This window comes from Chinchilla lanigera, unplaced genomic scaffold (genome assembly GCF_000276665.1).
Source record: "Chinchilla lanigera isolate Chin_1 unplaced genomic scaffold, ChiLan1.0 scaffold00041, whole genome shotgun sequence".
In the NCBI taxonomy this organism is placed as follows: domain Eukaryota; kingdom Metazoa; phylum Chordata; class Mammalia; order Rodentia; family Chinchillidae; genus Chinchilla; species Chinchilla lanigera.
In genome coordinates this window covers 13097203-13115266 of record NW_004955442.1, presented here as the reverse complement: position 1 = coordinate 13115266, position 18064 = coordinate 13097203, and the positions used below count along the sequence as shown (strand labels likewise).

The 18064-nt window shown below is 54.8% G+C and overlaps 1 protein-coding gene across 2 annotated transcripts; it reads left to right on the top strand.

Annotated features, from left to right (window-relative positions):
• The first annotated feature begins 1752 nt into the window (after positions 1-1752).
• On the top strand, positions 1753-17631 carry Glis2 (GLIS family zinc finger 2). Of its 2 annotated transcripts, XM_013517807.1 has the most exons (7): positions 1753-1878; positions 10338-10577; positions 11435-11607; positions 12177-12353; positions 12434-12567; positions 12648-12766; positions 14689-17631. In XM_013517807.1, exons 2-7 carry the CDS (start codon positions 10406-10408, stop codon positions 15486-15488), a joined length of 1575 nt encoding a protein of 524 aa, XP_013373261.1. In that variant the 5' UTR covers positions 1753-1878; positions 10338-10405; the 3' UTR covers positions 15489-17631. The 2 variants fall into 2 exon arrangements, with proteins under 2 accessions (XP_013373261.1, XP_005391360.1); XM_005391303.2 differs by lacking the exon at positions 1753-1878 and having other exon boundaries at positions 10057-10577.
• Positions 17632-18064: the final 433 nt, after the last annotated feature.

Genomic DNA, 18064 nt, shown 5'->3' with positions numbered 1-18064 from the left:
GTGGCTGGAAGCCTCCAGGAAAACAGTCCTGCCTGCCAGACAGGGTCTCTACCGGGGCACCATATGCACACAGATTAGCGCCCCACTGGGACCCCGGCTGGGCTGTAGAGAGGCTGTTAAGGATTGCTGGGGTAAATCGAGGTTCTGAGAAATTTGGGGGTGTGGGGTCACATGGAGTCAGGGAGGGAAAGCTGGGAACTGGAGTCCAGGGCTGTCTGGTCTTACCCCTGAAATATCAGTTCTGCTGAAGTGTTCCTCACTCCCCTTGCCTAGTGCGAAGCCAGGGGTAGGGCAGCTGTGTCTGGAGAAATTCTCTCTCCCTTGCCCTCACTGTCCCCTGGGTCTGGCTGACAGGTCCTTGCCTGGGCCAGTTCTCCCTAAAGCCACATCCTCCTTTATCTGCACCATCAACCCCTATACTGCCAGGCACACTTGACCCCAGCTGTGATGGCCCCTCTCCCCAGGCAATAGGGTCCTCCATCATCCTTCAGTTCAGAAGTTTCTCCCAGCCCAGGGCTGCTGGCTGTCCACCTGACAGTCCCACACTCGTGCTATGTGAGGCCGTGCCTCAGAGATACCCGCAGGTTGACCTGCTTGGGCCTGTGGACCCTGGATTCCCAGACCGTGCAGCAGACCAGGCCTGACAAAGCTTTGCCCAGTGGGTGTTACCTGTGGACAGAAAAGGATAAGGATGGGCTTGGAGGCTGCCCCAGCTCTCGACTTTATTGCCAGAGTGGGTGACAGCGGCTTGGAAGGGTGGCCTGGAAGAAGGGTATAGGGTGGCAGCCAGAGGTTGTGTGGTGCCCTGGCAGTGCCTGGTCTTGTCTCACTAACTGGGGCTTTGTGCCAGGGCTGGGTGGGAGTGTCAGGAGATGAAATCCGGGCCCTTCCAAGCATCCCAAATGACCAAGACAATCTGCGTTGTGTCCTCTATCCCCAATCTTGCACCTAGATCCTTTGTCCCAGACAGGAGAAAGAGACAACTCTGCCAAGGGGGAGGTCCTGCTTCTAACCTTGACCTTGAAGTCACTTCACTCTTTAGGCCTCAAGCCCCACTGCCACCACCACCACCAGCACAACCACAACCACACCTATCTACCTCATCTGAGTGGTGGGGACTAGAAATTCATTAATATATTCATTCATTCACTCAGCAAACATCCACTGAGGACAGAGTGCTGAGGAGAAGTAAAGAGCAGGTGTGATGATGCTATGTAAGGGGAGTAGTTAGAATGTTCTAGGATGTTTTAGCTCCAGTGCCACTGTAGGTCATCCCAGCCCCATCCTTTTCAGGGGTGAAACTACAGCGGGCATCACAGAGCCACTATTGGGGAGGACACCCTGCCTTCAGCCTTGGGGATGGAGGCAGGTCCTCAGCAGGTTCTTGGGCACCTGGGGGAGCAGCCCACGTGTAGCTCCCAGAGGTGAATCGGGAAAGACTTGCTGGAGCAGGGAGCTGGAGGACAGTATGGGGACAGGGAAGGTTGTGAGGCAGGATCTGGTTGATGGCCTGACAGGTGTGCCTCAGGCTCTCCAGAGGCAAGGATGATATGAAAAAGATGTGCTGAAGCAGGGAGAGCTCAAAACAGAAAGCTCTGGCTTCAAAGGGCAGGTAGTACTCTGCCGTGTACAGCGCTCCGTGGCTTCCAAGTGCCCTCTTGGTTCTGGCCCAGCCCTTCCCACCCCCTCACAGGCCTTTTTCTCTGCGGCCTCTTCCCTGAGGGCTTCTGCAGCCATGGGCTCAAAAGGATTTGGCTTTGGAGTGAGAAGGTGAATCCCAGTTGTGCTCCAGAGGAGCTCCGTGACCTTGATCAACTTCCTCATCTGGAAAACGGGGGAGAAGAGCATCTCATAAGGCCAGTAGGATGAACACAGATGGTATGTGAAGGGCATGCTGGCTGGTCCGAGGCTATAAAGGACCCTATGTTCCCGCTGTTCTAAGACTTTGCACCCCATGTCCATGTGGCTGATTCATGTCTGCCCCCCAATCCTCAGCAGAAAAGTGCACCCCGACATTTTTTTCACTCCCTAGTGCCCGTGCTCCCTTGAGCCTAGTTCCACCTGACTTCTCTGTCCTGTGTCCTCATCTCCTTCTACCCCCAGCCAACAGCGGGCCTGGTGCTGGAATGCATAAATGAGACAGGAGGGAAGGGCCAAAGTCCAGAGCCTGCCTGACCCCTTCTTGCTCTCTGAGTTGGCAGGTGCAGTTGTTCCCAGTGGCCAGGTGCCTGCCCCGGGCTGGTGGGAGGGAAGGGTCACAGGCATGGGAGCCCTGGGCACCTAGGTGTCTGGGGTCCACCTGCAGCCAGACGTAGTTTGGGAAGGAGTTTTCCTTCCCCGTGGGGACCAGACCTTATACCTCCCGCCCCACCAAGTGCAAGCTCTCGAGTCTTGGATGATGACAGTGCCGCAGAGATGTGTTTGTGTACCGGTGTCACACATGCATGTGCCTGTGTGTCTGGGGGTCCTGAGGATGACCATTCACATCCCATAGGACACTGGTCAGTGCCTGTCCTCTCCCCAGAGAGCTCTGGGGAGTGCCCAGATGTGCTGCCCACCAGAGGGGCAGCGCTGCCTACGCCTGGCCTTGCTGGGTGTGTGTCCCAGTCTGGCTTCCCTGGTGCGGGCCCCTCCCAGGGACCTGGGCGGCTTGCTAGCCCAGCCCTGTTGTCCTTCCCGCACAGCTCGGCGGGTGGAGTGGGGGCTGCTTGGCAGACTCCTTTGGCTGAGACCCAGGTGTAGGCAGTGCTTGTGGCCCCATGCACTGCCCCCCCCAAAACTGGGCAGACAGGAAAATACCAGACATAGTTGTGCAAAGGTGGCTGCAGGCAGGCAGGCAGCAGGGGGTGGGGGCCCCCTAATGGGGGCCCAAGCCACCAGGAAGAGGGAAGGCTTCTGTGCCAGGCTGGCCCTGCAGCTGGATCACCATGTGTATCTGTGTGAGTGTGCTGGGCTCCCCTGATTCCACTGTCACCCTCTGTGCTGCGTGTGACAAGGAAGCACATATAGTAAAGGCTGGTGAGGGGTGTGGGGAGCCAGCCAGTGTGCCTTCCAGCTCCAGCTCTGTCTGAACTGTCTGGGTGACCTTTCAGGCCCAGGTTACTGTTTGGGGTACTTTCACCCCTGGACCCAAAATGAGTATCCTCAGTGCTTCCAGCTGTTGGCATCTTCCCAGTGGCAGGCACGGGGCCAAGACTTGTCCTGCAGGATGCCCCGAATCCCTGAATCCCTCGTGCCTGAGTTACCAAGAGGAAACGAAGACGACAGTAACAGGGACCCGTTTGAGGCACCCCAGCCAGGTGTGACTATGGTCTGCAGCCAGGTAGCCTGACTATGGTCTTGTGCTGTGAACTTGCAGTAGCTGGGGTTCCCGGCACACACCACCCTCCGGTGCCGCTCAGCCAGGGACCGTGTTCCCACTGGAGTAGGGTGCTGGATGAGTGCCCCTCTTGGGTCGGGAGGGGCTCTTCTGGGATCTGCTGGGACCCGCCTCAGGGTTGCGGCTTCCCAGCCTGGAGGAAGGCCTCTATCTCCAGGCTGACTGAATCTCTCCAGCACCTCTCCGTGCACCTCTCAGGCTCTGGATGGTGGCTAGGGTCTGCAGTGGTTGTACCACAGGGCAGCAGACACTCAAGGCTCTCTGAGGGGCACAGGCCAGTGAGTAGCCTCATTAAAGCCAAGGATCTCCCAATGTGGGGTAAGGCCCTAGTGTCTGTGGGCACAGATGGAGAGCCACTGTCCACTGAGCTATGGACAGCAATGGCGATAATTCACATGACAAGTTTTACTAAGCACCTACTGTGTGCTTGGCTCTATTCTAGGTGTTGAATGTCACATCCTATGAGAAACAGGAATGATGGGATGCGTAGCATTACATTGATTTCTTTTCAAAACTCCATTTGGGATCCTATTATTTTTAGCATCCCTGTCAAGGCCTATTTCCATCTGACTTCTTCGTTGTCCCCACTTTACAGACGAGGACCACAAGGCTCAGGAGTCAAGGCAGGAAGCAGCAAAGCCAGGGTGGGGCCCCAGGTGGTCCATCCCATGTTTGGAACCCTGCTTTGCTGCCTGGTTGCCTGGTCAGGAAGGGAAACCCTGCCTCTGGCCTCCAGCCCCTGCTGCTGGGCAGCCAAGGAGGGTGGAGCTTCTGGCCAGAGTAGGGAGCCACAGCCGGTTCCCAGCAATGCAGGGCTGTAGGGCTCTGGCAGCACTGCTGCCCTCAGCTCTCCAGGCCTCTTGTGCCGCCACCCATCAGCCCATCCACTGTCTACCCACTGCCTGTCTGCTCCCCCTCCTGGGCTCTTCAGCTAGCTTCCACAAGCCCCTGGATAGGGAGCTGCTACCCAGGCTGAGTCTGTGTCCTTCTCCATGTCCAAGGGCCCAGCTGTGCAACAGACAAGGCATGTGACTCTGGACAGGTCACTTAATTCCTGTGAGCCTCAGCTTTTGCATCTGTAAAGCAGGAATGAAACCAGCACCTGCCCCAACAGGTGCTGGCATGTTGCTGTCGTCAGCAACTAGCTGTGGGTACTGGCATGGTGATACGCACTCACAGCTTCTGTTTCTGGGCTTGCCACTGACTTGTGCCACCTGAGGCAGTACCTCCCTCGGGCACTGTTTCCCCATCTGTAAGATCAGAATGCTGAAGTGATGGTCCCTGCCAGACTGAGGGTCATTCACAGAGCAGGGCCTGAGTGACAGGTACAGGCAGACCAGGTTCTTGCATCCTCTTTTGTTCAGTAGGATCATGTGAACTTGTGAGCGGCTTAGAGTGTGTCCTCAAATCCTAGGCTGGACTTTGCATAGCAGACCAAAGGGGGAAGGCTGGGTGTGGTGGTGCAAGCCTGTAATCCCAGCACTGGGGAGGCTGAGGCAGGAGGATTGCCATGAGTTCAAGGCCAGCCTGGGCTATGTGCATAGTTCAAGGCCAAGCTAAACTACACAGTGAGACCCTGTCTCAAAACAAAACAAAAACCAAAGGGGGAGTCTTAGGAGTATCCCAGGAATAAGGGGTGTCCCTCATATTGCCCTTGACAGTGCGATATACTCATGTCGCTCACCTGACCACACACTGCTGTAGGGTGGGCAGGGATTCAGGCACCACCACCCCCCCTTACAGAATGCAAGGTCCTCTCTGCTTCTGCCAAGGAGCCTAACCCCCAACCCACATGCACCTCTATTCCTCCAGGTTCAGGGCCAACCTACTGCCCTTCTTCCCTGCTTCGGGGCTTCATCCAGAGCAGGATTTTGGTTGGCTACCATTCACCTGGTGACCTTGAGCCTCAGTTTCCTCATGAGGCCAGGCCTTCCGGTTGGGAAAGAGGGTGGGAATGGAGACAGCCCCGCCCAGGCCACCCCAGCAAGCCTCAGGCCCTGCAGCTGGGGGCCGTCTGCACGGGTGCACAATAGCAGCCATTGTCTTGGCCCTGGCTGGGGGAAGCCCACCCTGGGGGGCAGCCCACCCTCTGGGTGACCCCACCCAGGGGTGGGGGAGGGCTGTACTCCACCCCCACTGCCCTGGTGGTCCCACACCACCCCCCTATGCTTCCTCCCTCCCACCAACGCTGCTTCCTTTCCCTCCCTCTTTAATTAGTTCCTTTTGCAGCTGCAGGAGCTGCACAGGGCTAAGGCAGTGCGACCACCGTCACAGCCTCCCTGTGGGCCCTTGCGGGTGGGGGTGCCGAATAGCACACTGGCCAGCACCAGCTACCGCATGACGACCTGTCCCGAGTCGGGGCGCTTGGTCGCTGATCGCAGCTCCCTGCCACTGCGGCACCGTGCGGAGACTCGCCATCCAACCCGAGGGGAAAGCGACGCACTGGAGGTTCTACACTAAGGCCTAGAGGGAACTGGTGTAGGCCAGCGGGTGCACTCTGCCCTCCACACATTGGCACTGGAGCCCATGAGCACCCGACTGTGAGAAGGCCAGGCTTTTGTGCTCAGGGACTACACCACTCCAAGGAACAGACACACCCTAGGGCCGGATCACACACACTGGGGGCCGGTCCGCGGCTGGCTAAGCTTTCCCTCTTAGAAGGAGGCAGGCAGCCGCATCACCCTGCACCATTCCCCCACCTTCCCATCCCTGTGGCTCTTCTTCCCGAGCTTTAGTCAGGTGATGGCATAACTGGCCCCCAGGTGCTTTGCCAGCTTCTAGAACAGCAGGAACCTGGTTCTTGCTTGTCCCCTTCACCCAGCCTAGGAACAAAGAGCAGGGCTGAGCCTAGACCGGCTGTTGCCGGCTGGGGATGGGGAAGGGACGTCTGAGGTTGGCCAAGGTCAGAGCTGGAGAGAGGTCACAGGACCTTTTCTCCCTGGGGGGCTGCCCTCAGAGTAAAAAAATCAGTGTGGGCCAGCCTGGGGTGGGGTGCTAGGAGGTGTGGGCCTTGGGGCAGCTCCTTCCTCCTCCTTTCCCAGGAGGGGGAGGCAGTGCCTGGGTTGGGCTCTGGCTTCCTTGGGAATGAACCCCTGCCTCCCTGGGCAGAACTCAGCAGGAAGTGGGGGTGGGGTGGGGTCCCTGGGGACTGGGTCTGCTGATGGGGAAAGGGTGTTGGAGGTTTCCCCCTCCCATCTTGGGGGCTGTGCTTGATCCTATCCAGGGATATAAGCTTATGCCGGGGTCCTCCCAAGGTCTGTGAGGCAGACAGTATCCCCTGGAGGTCCTTAAACCAAAGTGACCCACAGCCGTGGCTCCTTCCCGAAAGCTCCCTCTGGCAGTGGTGGTGGGGTGTGCAGGTGTCAAAGCATGTTGCTTGGGCAGTGTTGCCAGTGTCCACTTGAATCTCCAGCTCCCCAGGTACCCTGCCCCATGGTCCTGTTCTCCATTTTGGGGGGCGAGAGTGAGGACAGGGGCTGTGGGGAGCCTGTGGCCCTGGTCCAGCAGAAGGACCAGGCCACCAGCCCTTCCTGGCTCCTGAATTCTTAATCAGCATAAATATTTACTTCCTTCCTTCCCTTCCAGGCTGCTAGCACAGAGGAGCTTCAGGGAGGTTGGACTGGGCCTTGTGTCTAAAAATAAACAGGTGGAAGGACAGGCAGACAGACAGACAGACATAACTATGGGGGTGGGTCAGGCGGAGGAGGATAGCTCCTTGCCCTCCTGGAGGAAGAGGGGACCCAAGGCCACCCATCCCTGTCGTTCATCTACCTGCCAGCTGGGGCCTGGGTCCTTGAGCAGAGGGTGGCATGCTGGTCTCCATGCCCCTTGTACTGCTGGGAGTCCCTGTCTAGGGATGGCCTAACAGATCTGATAGCTTTAACAGGGTCAAGTCACAGACCTGGGTCCCATGGCCAAGAGCAACTGGCTGTCCGTGCTCTGATCACATATGCCCGGGACTGGACAGTCTCCCGGTGCCCAGAGATGCCACATTGGCTATATGCAATGGAATCTGAGATGTCCTTGCAAGCAGAAGGTCTTCTTTATTGTTTTGTATTATGATTTATTTATAAAATTTCACCACATAATAAGAACTACCTTTAAAAAAAAATCAGCATTGGTCCTATAAAGGCCATTAGGGTAACTTCTTCAGCATATAAAGATGCCGTAGTACCAGTGCTCCCAGGATTGTTACTGTGAACTCAAATCTGCCTGCAAAGCCCTGCAAAGAACTACGTAGTTTCTAGTTCTAACAAGATAGTCATTTTGAAGCACAACAGTCTAATTAGATTGGCAGGCGACAGCAGAGGACCAGAGCCGTCTGTCAACCTCTGTAAGAGGTGTACGTGAGCCTTCCAGTTATATCCTGCTAGCTATACCGCCCTGTACAAAGGCGTTGCCAGGTCGTCCCCATTATGCCAGAGTTCCTCTGGAAAAACAAGGCTCTCCCCAGACCCGTGAGACTGGGCAGAAGAGTGAGTAAAACGTGGCCGCTGGTTCTGAAAATGGTTGCATTTCTCCACGCTTTTTCCTTTTCCTCTCTTGGACTTCTTATCGATAAGCAGGTCTTGAGTGAAGGAAGGGGCAGTCTTGGTTCTGGTGTTTGTGGGGGATCAGGGGAAGGATGACAGAGGCTGGGGGCCAGGGCAAGACTAGATAAAGGGTCGGCCTAGAGAAGGGGTGGGTGGGGATGTAGGGCTGACACACTCCAATGAGAGCATGCAGACAGTGCTACAGCTAGATTCATATGGGCCACCCTAGCACCCAAGGACACGTGGGGGTGCATGTGAAGTACTTTCCTAATGGTTTTTTTGTTTGTTTGTTTTGTTTTTGGTACCAGGAATTGAACTCACGACCTCATGCTTGCCAGGCAGATGTTGTGCTGCTGAGCTAAATCCCTAGTCTGTACTTTCCAAGTGGTGATTGTGCCCACCATGTCTACCCTTTTGTATTAAATTCAGTGAGTTACAGGATCTCACAGTGACAAGTTAGCAGAGAAATTTTTCAAGTGTACCATTCTTGACTAGTGAGGGCCAGGAAACTGGAAATTTCTCCCCACATGGGAAGGGACTGGTGCTTAGAAAAGAAATGTGAGTTTGGAGGGGAGAATGGGTCAGTGGAGCCCGCAACTCCATTTATATGTGAAGACAGTTACATCACTGAATGATTTTAAGAAAATGAAATTATAAAACAGGCCTGGGCCAGACGTGGTGGCGCACACCTATAATCCCAATACCTGGGAGGCTGAGGCAGAAGCCTCATTGCAAGTTCAACGCCAGCCTGGGCTACAAAGTGAGCTCAAGGGTAACCTGAACTGCCTAGTGAGACCCTGTCTCAGAAGGACAAAAACAGGCCTAGTGGCACACTTATAATCCCAGCACTCTGGTTTTTCTTCTTTTTTTTTTGTTTTTGGTACTGGGAATCAAACTCAGGACCTTGCTTTTTGCCAGGCAGGCGCTTGTGCCACTGAGCTATATCCTCAGCCCAATCCCGGCACTCTGGGAAGCTGAGGCAGGGGACAGCTTGGGCAGTTTAATAATTTATCCAGACAGTGTCTCGAAGTAGAAAACTAGAAATTGGGAATGTAGCTTAATGTAAAGTAGTACCTGGGTTCAACTAGCAGTACCACCAAAAAAAAGCAAGAAAAAGATTAAAGCATGAAAGTTAGAAGAACATTATTACCAGTAAAAAATAAGAAAAACCATATATATATATATATATATATATATATATATGTATGTATGTATGTATGTATGTATTTATTTATTTATTTATTTATTTATTTATTTATTTATTGTCCTTTTGAGACAGGGTCTCACTATGCAGTTCAGGCCGGTCTTGAACTCACTTTGCAACCCAGGCTGGCCTTAAACTCGAAACGATCCTTCTGCCTCAGCCTCCTGAGTGCTGGGATTACAGGTGTGCACCACCACACCCAGCTTATATTTTTGTATAGAGTTGATCTACTCTTATGAAGCCTGCCCCGCTTGGACTGGACTGGCCAGTCCCCAGCTGCCCCCTGGCGGCAGCTAGGAGAAGAGCTCCCAGTGGTTTGTGGATGCCTCTCCTTGGCCTCACCTGGGAGGTGGGGCCTTTTGTTTTGTTTTTGTCACATCCCTCCCAGGTATCCTTTTGGGGGGGGGGTGGCCCTTTGCCTGTGTCCCCAACCCTTCCCTGCCAAGTTTTGTATGCTTTGTGTAGGACAGGTTCTTAGCCTAGTTCTCTTGGAGGTGAAACAGTTGCTTGCTGGATGCAGGTGGGCACTTACCAGGTCATGGCTGAGAAATACTAAGTGCCCTCTTGGAGGAAGGTCGAGGAGGCTTGCTGTTTCTGGATCTTTGGACTCATGCTGGACAGACTTCCCACAGGCAGCTCCCCACTCTGTCAGGAGTGACAGATAGAACTTGGCTGGCCAGTTCCTGGGAGATCTACCTCAGGTCTTGAGTCTGGTAGCTCTGCCACTTCCTAGTTCTGTAAACCTGTCTCTAAGATGCACTTTCATGGCAAGATGGAGGGCATGAATGCCGAGTATGATGGTGCACACCTGTGACCCCTGCTACTCCGGAGGCTAAGGCAAGATGATTGTAAGTTCAAGCCCAGCCTGAATTACACAGTGAGACCTTGTCTGAAAAATAAGATTTAAGAAAAAAGGACTGGAGATGTAGCTCAGTGGGAGAGCAAGCACTTGCCTAGCATCCACAGGTCCTGGGGTTTACTCCTCAGCACTGAGAGCAAGGGAGACCAAATATGAAAATGAATATGAGCTTGGCTGCCCAAAAGATTCATGGAGGTAGATGTGGAACCTAAGCAGGCAAGTGGTTTTCTCAGTAATTCTTGCTGGCTAAGGCTATTCAGAGCATCTCCCTACCCTACTCCTGCCCAGTTCCTGTGTGCTTTAATGGGTGCAGTCTGTAGAAGAGGGTCACAGTATCACAGCACAGCCCCTGTCCTTCCCCAGGTTCCTGCTTGAAGACCATTTGGTCACCCTCTTCTGCCTGCTGCCCCCGACACTAGCCCCTCCTCACCATGCATTCCTTGGACGAGCCGCTCGACCTGAAGCTGAGCATCACCAAGCTCCGGGTGGCGAGAGAAAAGCGGGACAGGACACTGGGTGTGGTCCGGCACCGCACTCTGCACAGGGAGCTGGGCCTGGTGGATGACAGCCCCACACCTGGCTCCCCAGGCTCCCCACCTTCAGGTACTGCATGGGGCAGGGTGGGGGACTCGTGGGGTTGAGCCATGGTGACAGGAAGGATGGCTAGGATGTGTCCACAGGACAGAGCTGCAGTCCCTTGCAGCTTTGGTTTGGACATAGCTTGTCCGTCCATTCATCCTCCTGGAGGTTTAGCTTTGGATGAGGAAGCTAAGGCCACGCAGTCATGCAGCTGGCACAGAGACAGGATTCAAACTGAGGCCTCTAGGAGAATGTGATAGTGGTGCAAGGGGCGTCCAAGAGTAAGAGCAACAGTCCCAAGCCCTTGCCTCCTGGGCTTTACGATGGTACAGCTTGTTGACCAGGATGGTGGAGTGTGGGGACTCAGCCCAGCAACTGTGTCTCAAAGAATGTTTGGTGCTTGTGTCCAGTATACATTCACCCCATGTGTTCTACCTCCATGTGGACCCTGAGAACCAGAGTCTGAGTTGGAGGCTTGGCAAACAACCCAGCCCATACCTCCCATTTTATAGAAGGGAGTACTGAGGCAGGAAAGGGCCTGGGCAGAGTTGTATCACAGGGAGCTAGGTGTCTTGTGTTCAAGTTCCTATTCTGTTACCTTGTGTGGTAGGCTAATCCCATCTGTAAAATGGGTGGGTGCCACTTCCTGTCTTATTCCATGGCTGAGCTCTCATGGAGTAAAGGTCAAACACAAAAGGCAATATCATCACATCTGTTAGCTGTACAGGTTGCTCCTTAGATATCAGGGGATCCCAAGGTAGTTTGTGGAGACAGGGCTGGTGTCTGCTTCCAGGGTCACCACAGAGATAGGGACCTGGCCCACCAGGACATCTGGTTCCTGGCTCCCAACACCTCCTGAGTGAATCATGCCTCTCCCTTAGGCTTCCTGCTGAACCCCAAGTTCCCTGAGAAGGTGGATGGACGCTTTTCTGCAGCCCCTCTGGTGGACCTCAGCTTATCACCGCCATCTGGACTGGACTCCCCCAATGGCAGCAGCTCACTGTCCCCTGAGCGCCAGGGCAATGGGGACTTGCCTCCAATGCCCACTGCCCCGGTAAGAAGGGGTGAAGATTCTGGAGAGAAAAGGAGTATTGGTTTACAGGGGCTCCACGACAAGCCCTGGCAGGCTCAAAAGAACAGAAATGTGTTACTCTCTCACAGTTCAGAAAGCTGAAGTCTAAAGTACTGGCAGGCACAAGCGCCCTCTACAGCTCAAGGAAGAAAGCCCTCCTTCCCTCCCTGAGCTTCTCATAGCTTCGGGCACCCTGGCACTCCTTGTGTGGGAGCTGCGGCCCTGCAGTCTCTGCCTCCATCTTCACATGACTTCTCATGACTTCCTCCTCTGTGCTTCTGTGTCCATACTTCTTTCTCCTTTCTGTTGCAGACACCAGTCCCTGGGTTTAGGGCCACCCAAATCCAGCAAGATCTCATCTTAATTTGACTTCATCTGCAAAGACCTGATTTCTACATGAAGTCACAAGCACCAGTACCTGAGACTAGGGCTTGAATGTATCTTTCTGGGGACATCATTCTGTCCACTCCAGAAGAGAACAGAAGGGGTCTGGGCTTGCCAGAGGATCTCAACAGGGCACTAACCAGCTCTGTCCTTGCCTTTTACCCTAGGACTTCCAGCCACTGCGCTATCTGGATGGTGTCCCCAGCTCCTTTCAGTTCTTCCTACCCCTGGGCTCTGGGGGTGCCTTGCACCTGCCTGCTTCTTCTTTCCTCAACGCCCCCAAGGACAAGTGCCTCTCACCAGAGCTGCCCTTACCCAAGCAGCTGGTGTGTCGCTGGGCTAAGGTGAGTAGGGGCAGGGAAAGGCGGAGGGCTGAGGGTGGCTGAGGGTGGCTGTCTTGCTCAGACCCTGCCTGGCCCTGCAGTGTAACCAGCTCTTCGAGCTCCTACAAGACCTGGTGGACCATGTCAATGACTACCACGTCAAGCCCGAGAAGGATGCGGGGTACTGCTGCCACTGGGAGGGCTGTGCCCGCCACGGCCGTGGCTTCAATGCCAGGTGAGGGAGCGGGAACAAGGGAAGGAGGGAGAGGCTGGGTGTGCAGTGAGCTTAGTGCCTCCATGCCCTCCCCGGAGCAGGTACAAGATGCTCATCCACATCCGCACACACACCAATGAGAAGCCGCACCGCTGCCCAACCTGCAACAAGAGCTTCTCCCGCCTGGAAAACCTGAAGATCCACAACCGGTCCCACACAGGTGAGAGGTCCCAGGGGTCTCAGTCCACGGAGCACAGGGCTAGGCAAGTTGGAAGCAGTAGTAGGGAACTAACGCAGGACTGGACCTTAGAGATAAAGGGCAAACTAGGTGCAGTAGCACGTGTCAGTAGTTCCAGCTGATTGGGAGGCTGAGGCAGAAAGACTGCTTGAGTCCAGGAGTTCTACGGCAGCTTGGACAACACAATTTCCCATCTCAAAACAAACAAAAACCCCACAACCACCAAAAACATGCACTTGTTTCACGCAGTCTTTTAAACCTGGTGTGTATCTTACCCTCTCACAGCACATCTCTGTTTGAACCAGCTGTGTTTCAAAGGCTCAGTGAAGTTGTAGAGGCTCAGTTAAAACTTGAGCCGGTTGGTGTAAGGCTGCCAGATAAAAAGGGCAGCCAGCACTCAGTACTCTCCATAGGTCAGGCCTCTGCAAGGGCTTTATATAACTATACGAAGGCTGGTCGAAATACACAGCGTGTTTAAATAAAATAAATTACAGCCGGGTGCAGCATATACCCCAGCACGTGGGAGGCTGAGACAGGATTACAAGTTTGAGGCTAGCCTGGCCTATATAGTGAGCTCAAGGTCAGCCTGGGCTACACAGGGAGACCCTGTCTCAAAAAAAAAAGGGGGGGTGCTGGGGATTTAGCTCAGTGGCAAAAGCGCCTGCCTGGCAAGCGCAAGGTCATGAGTTCGGTTCCCGGTACCGGAGAAAAAAACAAAAAAAAACAAAACAAAACAAAACAAAAAAAAACCTACTGTAAAAGATACACTGCCAGTAACCTCTCCTCAAAATACACTTTCTTGCTTTGAACATATTTATCCCACCATTCCTGCCACTATTTGAAGCAGTTCTGGAAGTCCCTTTTTTTTTTTTTTTTTTTTTTTCTTCATCCAGCTAAAGTCCTCTTTTGGGAGCGTAGTGGAAGATCTGGGTGTGGTGGCACACCCCTGTGGGAGGCTGAGGCAAGAGGACTGCCATGCGTTCGAGGCCAGCCTGGGCTACGTAGTGAGTTTAAGGTCAACCTAAACTGCATAGCAAGACCCTGTCTCAGAAAACAACAGAAAAAGAGTGTAGTCAAAAATACAGCCAAGAGCTGGGGATTTAGCTCAGCGGCAAAGCGCCTGCCTGGCAAGCGCAAGGTCGTGAGTTCGGTTCCCGGTACCAGAGAAAAACAAAACAAAAAAAAATACAGCCAATGCTCCTGCTGAGCACCATCTAACAGAAAGGCAGGCTTGGAAAAACATGGCTGTGTCCCCATCCACCGCTATGGCAACACGTGCTTCTGGCTCTTCTCTCAAAGTCAAAATGATCATGAAAGGTAAACGTTTTGAATCAATTCAGGACACTGAAGTAGCCACAACAGTGCAACTAAAGACATTCATGAAAGAGGTCTTTCGCTGGGGATATAGCTCAGCAGCACAAGCGCCTGCCTGGCAAGCACAAAGTCCTGAGTTCAATTGCCGGTAGCCCCCCCACCAAAGAGGTCTTCCAGAACTTCAAGAAGTGGCAAAAACAATGGGATAAGTGTGTTTGAAGTGAGGGGGGAGTATTTTGACGGGGGATTAGTGTCAGTGTGATTTTTATTATAAGAGATTTAAGAATGTTTAACGTTTACTGTATTTTTTGATCAATACCTACTATAATCTCTAAGGTCAAGTTCTGTCCAGTGAAGTTCACCCAACCTGTAGCACAGGAACTGAGGGGTGCATAGCAAGAACACAGCAGAGAGCTGGGGCCTAGCCATGCTGGGTTCCTCCTTCCACCCCTACCTGGGTCAAATCTTGGGTCAGGTGTTAGGGTTACTCCCCAGTCAGACAGCAAATGCTCTAGGTGATTGGGGGTGGTGGTGGGGGATGGACAGTGTGAGGCGGGGGATGTGACCCCTCACATGACCTACCCCTGCAGGTGAGAAACCCTACATCTGCCCCTACGAGGGCTGCAACAAGCGCTACTCCAACTCGAGTGATCGCTTCAAGCACACTCGCACCCACTATGTGGACAAGCCCTACTACTGCAAGATGCCAGGCTGCCATAAGCGCTACACGGACCCCAGTTCGCTGCGCAAGCACATCAAAGCCCATGGACACTTTGTGTCCCATGAGCAGCAGGAGCTCCTACAGCTGCGCCCACCCCCCAAACCGCCACTGCCTGCCCCTGACAGTGGCCCCTACGTCAGTGGGGCCCAAATCATTATTCCCAACCCTGCTGCCCTCTTTGGAGGTCCCAGTCTACCTGGCCTGCCCCTGCCCCTGGCCCCGGGTCCCCTTGACCTCAGTGCCCTGGCCTGTGGCAATGGTGGGGGTGGTGGGGGTGGAGGGAGCATGGGCCCTGGGCTGCCAAGCCCTGTCCTGCCCCTCAATCTGGCCAAGAACCCGTTGCTGCCCTCCCCGTTTGGGGCTGGTGGACTGGGCTTGCCTGTGGTCTCCCTCCTCACTGGCTCCGCTGGCGGCAAGGCCGAGGGGGAGAAGGGTCATGGGTTGGTACCTGCCCGGGCCTTGGGCATGGAGGGCCGCAAGACTCCCCTTGAAAGGACGGAGAGCAGTCGCTCCCGGCCAAGCCCTGACGGACTCTCCCTGCTGCCGGGCACTGTGTTGGACCTGTCCACAGGCGTCAGTTCAGCAGCCAACAGCCCAGAGGCGCTAACCCCGGGCTGGGTGGTCATCCCGCCAGGCTCTGTGCTGCTCAAACCAGCCGTGGTGAACTGAGCCCATCTGCCCACCAGCGATGCAGTGCAGCCAGCAACTCCAGGCCCCTGCCCAGACGAACAGAAACCCTTCTGCGAAACAGCAATAATGTTCATTGCCCTGCGGCCTGCTGGTCTGTGCGCCCCAGGCAGCTGCAGCCTCAGATGAGGGGGCAGCAGGCATGGTGCTAGGTCATTGCTGGCTTTCTGGCTCTCAAGTGAGGACCTGGACTTGCCATCCAAGGAGAGCAGTGCTCTTGGGTGCTGAGGCCTCACTCACCTCTGGCCCCTTGCCCCATAGTTTCTGTGACGCCCCCCTCTGCCCATCCTCCCCTTCAAACCTTCCTGACTTCCTACCCTGGTGCCTCCTTTATCTTGTGGCTGACCTGCGCAGGTCACTTTCCCTCCCAGTTCTACCCACTGGCCAGCAGAGACTGTTGCCCAAGTCCCAGCAGTGAGGCGTGTAGGGTAGCATCTACCCTGCCTGCTAGGATCAGGCTCCCTGGCCACTCCCTTCACCTGAGCCATAAGGAGGAGTCCCCAGGGATCAGAGGCCCCAACCCCGCCTAGGCTCACCTACCCCTACCCCAGCTTCTGGACCCCTTTCCCTCTAGCCCAGCCCTCTGGAGGGAGAGCAAGATAGACGCAGGCCCAGCTAAGCCACAGGAAGACACCACATTCCCCTCCCGCCGCCTCCCCCTACGACAAGGTGCCTCCCTGACTACTGGAGAAAGGAGGCCTGCTTGGTCAGCTGCCCCCACCCTTTGCCCAGCCTAAATCAGCACTGACGGAAGGTTGGCCACATTAAAAAGAGAAGGGTTAGCTGACCACTCACCTGTCCCTGCACCTGGATCTCTTCCCTCTCTCTCTGGGCACACTGGAAGTACGGGAAGTGGGTCCGAGGGATCCAGCCCTCTGGCCCAACCTGGGCTTCATCTTTTTCAACATAGCTAGACATAGCTGAGGAATGCCACCCTGCAGAAGCCTGCAGGGCATGATCCAACACTCGGAGAGGGGAGACTGCCTGGGCCACCCCAGGCTGGGAGGCAGCTCCAGGTATGGGGGTGCCAAACCATGGCGTTCCTGGGAGGGCCTGAAGAGATCTGAAGAGGTTGTGGACTGAAGGCCCTGGGCTTGGGGGAGGACAGGCCACCAGGAATGCTTGCCTGGCCCATGTTGGGAAAGAGCTGGCTGAAGGGAGGAACCTGGCTTGTGACAGGATTGCTTCCTTTAGTTTTTCCCAGCTGAGCTCTTTTCCTAGAGGCAGTCTCCCCTCCACTCCGAGCCAGCTTCTCTACAACTTGTGCTCCTCAGAATAGGGTCTAGCTGTTCTGCAGGAGCTAGGATAAGTCAAAGACGCTGGAGATGTATGCTCCACAGCCCCACCACCCAATCCCAGGAACCTGGGCCCTGCAACATACCACCACCACCACCACCACCAGGCCTCTTGCTGCTCCCTTCTCTGCCAGCAACTGGGAGCCCTGCCACTAGACCCCAGAGTGGCCAAGCTCTTCCACCTCCCTGTCTGCAGAACAAAAGAGCTGCTGGGTGGCAGTGAGGTCCTTAGTACCCCTGAAGTTACTCTGAGCAGCTCTGCTGACCCCACTCTTTGCTGGACTGCCCTTCTGCCCCAGAGGGGTCACCCTGATCTGGCCTGCCTGGATGCTGGGCCTCCGAACCCAGCCCTGACAGGCTCTGGCCATGTTAGCTCTGCCCCTTGAAGGGGCTGTGAGCAAATAGGAAGGAGCTGGTCTCCTTTCTTGGGCCCTATCCAGGACCCAAGTACACCCCCCACCCCCAAATCCCTGTCAAGAGTCCCAGGCCTTAAGTCTCTCGTTGGGGGATTACGGGCTTGAGACTCAAGCCCAGGAGCAGAGGAACAGGGCACTGGAAGGTGACATTAGCTCAGCATGTGATTCTGTGATAGACCAGGCTTGGAAGGGCCGGTAAACTTTTTGTTGTTGTCAGTTTGTTGTTGCACATTCCAGGATATCAGTATTTTAACAGGTTCTAAGTGCCTTTCTATTGTAGCTTATGTTTTTCCTCCTCTTGGCTCCATTGCTGTTAGCATAGAGTTTAAAAAAAGAGATAAGCTAATGACTATAACAATATATTCCTCCATGTGAGAGGAAGTTTATAAAGAATAAAAGTGAGTTGCGAAGATGGTTTGTGTGTCATGGCTGTGCCTGGAGCTGGGCTGCCCGACTCCAGGCCACCCCATCCTATGTCTTGCTGCAGGACCCCCCAAGTGTCACATCAAAGACCCCAACCAGGGTCTTTCTCGACCCTGCAGGTGCCACTCTCTTACATATGGCCGGGAGTGCTTGGGAGGGGACAGGTGTCAAGAGCAGAGAGAGGATTCTGGGCTGTGCACATTACAAGTGCCACTGCCTACCTTGAATGGTAAGTGGCATCTCAGTCCACTGAACTGGATGCTGAGCATTCTCCCCAGCTCTCCATGATGCCAGACTCAAGCCCAGCCCAGGGGTTCCTTTACCCTGAAGGGAGGAGAAGACCTGAGGATGGCAACTGGGTTTCCACCTAGCAGGGCACAGGAAGGAGCCAGGCACTGTGGGAGCAGAAGGAGTTTTGTGATAG